At 34.6% G+C, this 9,034-nt stretch overlaps 1 protein-coding gene across 4 annotated transcripts in view; it reads left to right on the top strand.

Annotated features, from left to right (window-relative positions):
• Window positions 1–7,241, top strand: part of FGF12 (fibroblast growth factor 12) — a 603,053-nt gene extending 595,812 nt beyond the window's left edge. For 3 of the 4 annotated variants that reach the window (XM_017873445.1, XM_017873442.1, XM_017873444.1), the window contains one exon: window positions 5,597–7,241. In XM_017873445.1, the coding sequence (XP_017728934.1) occupies window positions 5,597–5,715 (119 nt within the window). In that variant the 3' untranslated portion in view covers window positions 5,716–7,241. The remainder of the gene's footprint in view (window positions 1–5,596) is intronic. The other variant, XM_017873443.1, reaches the window with a different exon arrangement.
• The last annotated feature ends 1,793 nt before the right edge of the window (window positions 7,242–9,034 follow it).

The raw sequence follows: 9,034 nt of genomic DNA, 5'->3' as shown, positions 1-9,034 counted from the left end.
AAAAAAAAAAAAAAAAAAAAAAAAAAAAAAAATTCAAATGCTGCCAGCCATTCCTTACAGAATTCATTCAATGAGATTCATCAGTTTGAATGATTTTTCTTGACTATACTGACTAGTTGTATCCATATCATGTAAACGTAGACATTTTTCTACATAAAGGAATTAATAGATTTTTATTTATACACTCATGTCTGATGGACATTAAATCTTCATTTACTATCGTATCACTTAATTAACTAAGTATATTAACTCTTCATTGACCATCATGTTGAGGCTGATATATATGATGGTCATGGTTTAAATTTTCTGGCCTGGAATTCAGCAAGGTCTGACACCAACTAGCCTTATCCTTCTTATTCGTCATCACCTCCCTGTTTTACCCAGTCCGGTGGTGTTTATTTTTGCACTTACAGCACATCTGAATTAGGACTAGCTACATTGTATGTGCTTAGTGGCCACATATGGCTAAATGGATGCTATACTAGGCAGCACAGTCCTAGAATATTTTCATCAGATTCCTCTATCCTTTTCCTCACCCTGTATCTCCTCAGTTATATCTCAACTCTCTCTTCCTTAATACAGTTCTAAAACTAAGGTTTTTGATTTTGGGGGAATTGCTGGTTCTTCCTATGCAAATAGAACACCTCTGGCTTTAATAGTCACTTCTTATACCTTATACTCAGGACAATTTAGGACAAGTTGTTTGTGTGTTTGCTTTTTATTTGTGGTAAAATATGATCATACAAAATTTACCATTTTAATCATTTTTAAGTATATATTTCATTGCCGTTAAGTACATTCACATTGTTGTGCAAGCATCACCATCATCCAACTCCAGAACTTTTTCATCTTCCCCAGCTGAAACTCTGTGCTCATTAAACATGAAATCCCCATTCTCCCCCAGCCCCTGGCAAATACTGTTCTATTTTCTGCCTCTGTGAACTTGACTACTCTAGGTATCTCACAGAAGTGGAATCACGCAATATTTGGCCCCTGGTAACTGGCTTATTTCACCTAGCACAATTTCTTCAAGGTTCGTTCATGTTGTGGTATTTGTCAGAATTTTGTTTTTAAGGCTGAATACTATTTCATTATATGATAGGCCTTATTATATTTACCCATTCATTTGTCAATGGACACTTTGGTGCTTCCATCTTTTGGCTAGAGTGAATAATCCTACGGACATGGATGTACAGATAGATGCTGGGGTCCCTGCTTTCATTTATTTTGAATGTATACCTGCAGGTGGAATTGATGGATCATATGATACATCCATATTTAATTTTTTGAGGAATCACCATTTCATTTTCCACAGTGGCTGCACCAATTTACACTGAAGTAGAAATGCTTAAGGGTTTCAATTTCTCCACATACTCACCAACTCTTGTTGCTTTCTTTTTTGATTTTTTTATAACAGCCGTACATTTTCTTTTATTACCATTTCTGAATGACTTTAGGAATATTTAGTGAAGTTAAGGCCAACTTAAATCTTGATTAACATACAGACATAAGAATTCAAACACTGATATGTCAGTCATTTTACATTGTTTATTGAATAAATTATGGTATTTCTGATTTTATTCAAAACTCTTAACTAGGACCTTGAAACTCTACACATTCATCCTGGCCCTGCCACTACTCACTATCCAACTTTATGGAAGTGGCTTAATTTCTTTTATTTTTTTTTAATTTTATTTTATTTTATTTTATTTGAGACGGAGTCTCGCTCTGCCGCCCAGGCTGGAGTGCTGTGGCCGGATCTCAGCTCACTGCAAACTCCACCTCCCGGGTTCATGCCATTCTCCTGCCTCAGCCTCCCGAGTAGCTGGGACTATAGGCGCCTGCCACCTTGTCCAGCTAGTTTTTTGTATTTTTTAGTAGAGACAGGGTTTCACTGTGTTAGCCAGGATGGTCTCGATCTCCTGACCTCGTGATCCGTCCATCTCGGCCTCCCAAAGTGCTGGGATGACAGGCTTGAGCCACCGCGCCCGGCCAATTTCTTTTATATTTAAAAAATGGGGGTGATAATTTCTCACCTACTATATTCACTGGGTTATTATAATTGTAAAATTTAGTTAATCAATTTAAAATTGCTTGGAATACTCTGAAATGACAGATTTATTCAAGGACTTATCATTGAGGCTGCTATAGACATCATGGTGATTTTCGTTTGCGTTTTGCACATGTAATCCACTTTAGAGAACACTTACGCCTTGTTTTCTTCCTCAGTTTTGTTTCATTATTTACCATGTACATTCAGAATAGCAGTCATTAAGTGTAATGCAACTATGGATGGTAGTAAGGCAGTTATATTACTGAAGGGAGGTACTTTATTCTTTCTTGGCTTTCTAATTGGATTATGGTCTTTTAATTACATTGTAATTCAGAAATTTGATTGAGACTTATTCTTCTTTATTTGTCAGCTTCTTAAATCAGATGTATTACTGAATCCTAGGTCCTGTAAATAACAATGAAAATTAATGCTCAAGAAATTACATTTAATCTATTGCTTTGACCAAGGTTTTGCTCTCTGTACTTGTATTTGCATGCAATTTCTAGAATAACTTCAGTTTGTATTCTCTGAACGTCTTTTTATTTTGGCTAACAGAAGTATAGAAATTCAAATACCTATTTGGTTTATTGAGAAGGAGGGCAGTTTTCATTAGTGAACTGGAAAACCTACCCTTTACTTGTCATTTTCTAACTGGGACACGAACTAGGTTTTCAAAACCCTTAATTTTATTACTCCATTTAGTGCAAAGATTGGGAAATTAGAAATTGAGTTGTGTGAGAAAAAGAGCAAATTTTACATCTTGCGGCGGCACTGGTGAGTTTGGGTCTTTTTGAAACACTGTCTATTTTCAGATGTCAATTTGCAATACCTCTCAATATAAGGATGGCCAGAGGGTTAAATTACTGGAAAAGTTATCTGCAGCAGTAATTATAATAGTAACATTGTGTGCTGACACAAATGAAGTATTTTATGTGCAGGTGAGAAATAGAAAAAAAAAGATACAAGTGAATGTTTTGGGTTGAATCTGTGGCATAAGAAAACTAAAAAGGAAATTGCAACTCTAAGAAACTCAGCTCAAAAAATGATAAAAATGGCCAGGCGCGGTGGCTAATGTCTGTAATCCCAGCACTTTGGGAGGCCGAGACGGGCAGATCACGAGGTCAGCAGATCGAGACCATCCTGGCTAACACGGGGAAACCCTGTCTCTACTAAAAAATACAAAAAATACTAAAAACTAGCCGGGTGAGGTGGCGGGCGCCTGTAGTCCCAGCTACTCGGGAGGCTGAGGCAGGAGAATGGCGTGAACTCGGGAGGCTGAGGCAGGAGAATGGCGTAAAGCCGGGAGGTGGAGCTTGCGGTGAGCCGAGATCCAACCACTGCACTCCAGCCTGGGTGACAGAGCGAGACTGTCTCAAAAAAAAAAAAAAGAAAAAAAAGAAAAAAAAAAATACACACTTTAATGAAAATTAGAAAATGTATTCCTCAAGTATCCCCAAATGAAGCTTAAGAATTTACAGGTCAAAATATATTATTTTTTAGAAAGGAGATTTTTGTAAATTCTTTGAGATTCTGATATAGCAATCTGTGGTGCGGCCTGCAGATGTTTGAGTTTTCAGAGCTGATTAGGTGACAGAGTTGGGAAGACCTATTTTATGGTATCATATGAATAGCGTTCCAGCTGAATCACTTCGTTGCTTCTTAATGTCCCCTCTCCATTGAGCAGTTATATGTAAATGGTTGTATTTTGCACAAATAAAAAACTATACTTTAATTTTGGAGTTTTTGATTTTTTTTATAATAGAAAGAGAGGTAAGGAGCCATTGGACTTAGGGAACTTCAAGATTCTGGCAAGATTTTCCATAAGGATCTTCTATTTTTTGAAACAAAAAAAGAAGAAGAAAGACAAACTTGAACGACTTACTTGTATCATTTGAAAATTATATGATCTACTCTCTGAGCTGGTTTCCTCTGTATACTCTGTTACTTCAGCCAAAGGCATTTAGTCCTTTGGGGATGTTGGAAGAGCCATCAGTGCAGTAATTGAAATACTTTAAAATCTCATTAAAATATATGTGGCTAATTTGCGTAACAGCCTTAGCACACATATTTTATACATATATTTTCTGCTATTCAGAGTGTAGTCTGGGTTTTATCAGCATCAACATCACCTGAGATCTTATTGAAAATGGAGACTCTCAAGCTCACTACAATCCTTCTGATTCATAATCTGCATTTTAACAATATTCCTAGGTGATTCGCATGTACAGTAACATTTAAGAAGTTCTATAATTGAATACGTTGGAAGAAATCTGTCTCCTCACCAGTCTCAGGAGAGACTCTCACTTGTACTCTAAATTCTGTTTTAGTCTAGTTTTGGATTTAGAATGCTTTCAGCCAAAACAATTTATTTCTATATTCTCTGAAGATCTGTTATTCAAAATGCTCACAAAGAAATCAGCTCCTTACGTTTCATAAACATTTTTTGGTACTTGCTATATGCAAGGCATTTAATCTTCATAAACATGCTATTTTTCATTTATGAAAATGTGTCCAACTTAACAAGGCTAGTAGATGGCTGAGTCTGGGTGTGGATCCAGGTAGCGTGGTTCCCAAATCGGTAACCACTCAAAGTTCAAGGGAGGAGGCTATTTGATGTTGGAAGTAACATTCAAATTATTAAACCTTTGTAATGATGATTCAATAGGTGGAGATATCTGTTTGTTCCTAAGCCGAGGATAAAACTAACTCCTGATATTTTCATGAGACATATCATACACTCTTATCTAGTCACATTTGTCTATTTCACAACAGTATAATGAAGCTGAATTAATGTGTTTTGTAGGAATAACTATAATTTGAAAGCATTGTTCTTCCTAAACAGTTATCTAGGAATAGCCGTGATGGCTCACAGATGACTGAACTTTACAGCCAGACAAAACAATAGAGAAGAAAAGAACTGTTTATATAGATGTGAACTGAAGTCTCATGTTTGCATGATCACATTCCCTATTGATGAAAAACTAAAAAGTCACGGACTGTGTTTGTTACTTTGGGTAGATCTAGGGCAGTCGGGGAAATTGCTGCTTTTTTTTTCCTTTTCTTTGTCCTCCCTTATTTTTTTACATAGGATGCCCTGGAAATGGCAATACATATTTCAGTTTGATACAGCATCATATTTCCTATGGTAGGGTAAAGATTAGGAACACGTAAATAAAGACTTTTTGCCGGCCCAAATTAGACTGCAGACTAAGGACCAAAAAGTGGAATATTTCCCATGCCTCCTCTGACTCTGGATGAAAATCCTGTTTTCTCAGTTAGGAAACTGTAAAGATTCAAGCCTTGTCTATGAGAGAACAGAAACAACTTAAATGTCTATAGTTCAAGAAAAATTTAAAAGGTTATGACTGAAAGAACTGGAAGAGAATTATGTGTATCCACTGAATGTATTATCAAGTTAAAACTTTTTTATAATGGGAAGAACAGCTTGTGATGAGAGTGAAGAATATTGTAAAATCAAATTTGAAAAGCTTATTGAAGCAAATTTATGTCCACTATCGTAAGTTTTGTTATTTTGCCTTTCAGTGTGTATGTACAGAGAACCATCACTACATGAAATTGGAGAAAAACAAGGACGTTCAAGGAAAAGTTCTGGAACACCAACCATGAATGGAGGCAAAGTTGTGAATCAAGATTCAACATAGCTGAGAACTCTCCCCTGCTTCCCTCTCTCATCCCTTCCCCTTCTCTTCCTTCCCATTTATCCATTTCCTTCCAGTAAATCCACCCAAGGAGAGGAAAATAAAATGACAACGCAAGACCTAGTGGCTAAGATTCTGCACTCAAAATCTTCCTTTGTGTAGGACAAGAAAATTGAACCAAAGCTTGCTTGTTGCAATGTGGTAGAAATTCACACGCACAAAGTGTAACACACTTAAAAGCAAAGGAAAAAATAAAATCAGAACTCCACAAACATTAAATTAAACTGTATTGTTATGCATAGAAGGCTAATTGTAATGAAGACATTAATAAAGATGAAATAAAGTTATTACTTTAAAGGCAAGGGTTTTGGAGAACTGAACTCACAAACTAATGTTGTATACTAAATAGCTTAAACTCATGATAATGCTGCGATGTGTGGTTTTGCTTGATTTTGTATTTTATTTGGGCATCTGGAATTGACACACCATTATATTCTGTTTGCAGGACTTTTTTGTAACCATGAGATTGAACATTTCCAAATTATAAACTATTCTAATACCTATAAAATATATAGCCAGGAACCATTTATCATCAAGAAAAGAGTAAGAAATTATTTTTGAGATGTAATTTAAGATTGTCTTATGTAAAAGGAAAGTCTTGTATTGAATCGAATAGCCTTAATGAATTTAATTATTTCGTAAAAATAATTTCAAATTATCCTAGAGTATAATATTTTTATCAAAGATATTATTTCAGAAGTTTTTTGTTTTTTGGTTTTTGGTTTTTGGTTTTTTTCAGTAATTTAGGAAAAAAGTTACTGTTCTAATGCTGAAGTGACTTTTGGGAATTCTTTGCCAGTGCCATGTCTAGGTGGTAAGGTATAAGTTACTTGCTCTTAGCATTTGGTCTGATTTTTTGCTTTGTGGACACCTTTGAGTATAAGTGCATGTTTTAGAAAGCTTTGTATCCTGTCTTGCAGCAGGAAAGAAAGAAGAGGGGTTTTACATAAGGAAATAAGTCCTAGGAAATTAGTCAATGCAAATTGCATTTGCCTTTGTACCTTACCACAGTCTTATATTGTTTTTTAAACTCTGCCATGAAATTTGGAGACATGACTGTGAAATTCCTAACTTACTATCTTATGAAGCCAGTAGCTAATTTGTTGCTATATATATAGATATATACACACGCACACACACACACATACACATATATCCTCATTTACAAGTCCAGTTTGCAATTCGTTTGTTTCCTAGAACACAGAAAGGTACCAGTAATACACTAAATTTTCAAGGGGTGTAGAGAAATAATATGGAATTAGCAGCTATGACTCCAACAGACAGGATTGTGTGAGCAACTTAAAGTAGCAAAAAAGAACTCAGTGTAAAAGAAGGCACATACATAGTTAAGAATACTAAAGTATTTTTAAAAATCAAGGAAGCAATAAATGTTATATAATTTGCATTGGAATAAATAGATCTATTTAGTCCTACAAATCAGGAGTGGTGTAGAGACATCCAAATTTAAAGAAAAAAACCACACAAAACAGAATGTTAAAAAATGTATGCAGATTTATGGATACTACCAATGAGAAGACATAGCATGTAACTTCTCCTATATCTCTACTGTCCAGCATGTATTGTTCCAAATACGACTCCCTAAATATATACACTTTGCAGAAGCTCTAGACCCTCACCTCAAACCTTGCCATTGGTTGCCGTATTTCAAGGTCAACATAGTTTCCCTCACTTTACACAATCATTATTCTTCAATAGTGGATCATATCCTTCACCAGGTATCCTATTTATATTATCTAGAGGTTAGCAGAAAATGAAATGAAGGAATTTACCTAAGCAGTTGAGAAGAACAAATGTTATGCATCTAGGCAAAGATTTTGAAGATACATTTGTAAGAGATATTTGTTTAACCAAAATATTTGGAAAGTAACAAAGAAAGACATTTAAATTTTCTAAAAATGGACTTGCTCTTCTAGGAAAAGAATACCCTTGAGGGAAAAAAATATAACTCTAGCTGTATTTCTTCTTGTCACTCTTGATTCAACTTGATTATAAATACACCTGTCACTAGCAGAACCAAAAAAAAGAAAAAAGAAAAAAATCCCAAGCACAAAGCTTATTTTATTTGAAAAAAATTAAAAAGAAACTTCAACACTATGGGACACTGGCTCTTTTAGCATGAAATGACTTGAGCTTTTGTGGTGATACACACAGATACACACTTATCAGTGAAACGATGGTTTCACAAATAATACAGTTGATGAAATTCATAAAAAACCACAATGGTGATTTCGTGACAAAATATATTTAATTAAGTTGGTTATGAAAAAAATAGAGATATGAATCACTAACAAAATTCCTCCATTTTCAGTGGCTATTCATCATTTATCATCTAGACTCACATTTGTCTCCTTCCTGATAGCAGTTAAGAAAGAATTCTAACCACCCAATTTGTATATTGTTTTTCTCTGTATTACGTTAAGCAAATGTTCACTGCAGTAAAATGTTTTGGAAATTAGCTTTGTCTTATTTCCGGTTTAGTTCAGAGAATTAATTGGAAACCTTGTTTCTTTTATACATAAACCTGACGAAAAAATGTAGCTTAGAGCAAAGGGTGAATGTTAGCTTAACTGCTGCTTACGTCTTAAGTACATAAAACCTTTAATAGAATAAGCCAGTATTCACTGAGTTTTTTAAAATATTACCATGTATAAACATATAATATCCAACTTTATCCAAAATATGATTGAGTTTAAGTATTTTGTTTTCAGGCATATTTCAAGTGTAATGTTCTTTGATTTTCATTGTTCTGATTTCTGGGTCTTCAATTCATTCATCACCTATTCCTTTTAAGTAAAATAAGTTTTTTTTTTTGAGTTGCATTGGGATTTTCCCAGGAAAATATGACTTTTAGTAATGCTTTGCAATTGGCTATGCAGATATAAATTAAGATATGTTTATCCTAAGTTCTTATTGGAATACTTTTCAAAATCAACGAGCTTAAGAATGAAAACAAAACTTTTGAGAGTCTCACAAAATAGCTTTCTGGTCAATATACCTTACTTGATTTGTAAGCTCGGAGAATAAAGTATAGAAACAACTAGAGCTGAAGTTCCATTTGCTAATTCAGAGACTTTTGTGCTTCTGCAAATTGGAGGGCAGCAAGCCATCCTATTCTTATAATAATAGTTTTAACTTTGAAATTTACATACAAATTTAATAGCATATTTTTAGCCATTATGGATTGGCGCAATAAAGAGATATCAATGTAATGCAATGTGATGCTTTATGGGCCTCATTCTAA

Source organism: Rhinopithecus bieti, unplaced genomic scaffold (genome assembly GCF_001698545.2).
Source record: "Rhinopithecus bieti isolate Rb0 unplaced genomic scaffold, ASM169854v2 scaffold_5626, whole genome shotgun sequence".
Taxonomy (NCBI): Eukaryota; Metazoa; Chordata; class Mammalia; order Primates; family Cercopithecidae; genus Rhinopithecus; species Rhinopithecus bieti.
Note: the sequence above shows the minus strand (reverse complement) of the source record. Positions and strands in the feature narration are given on the sequence as shown.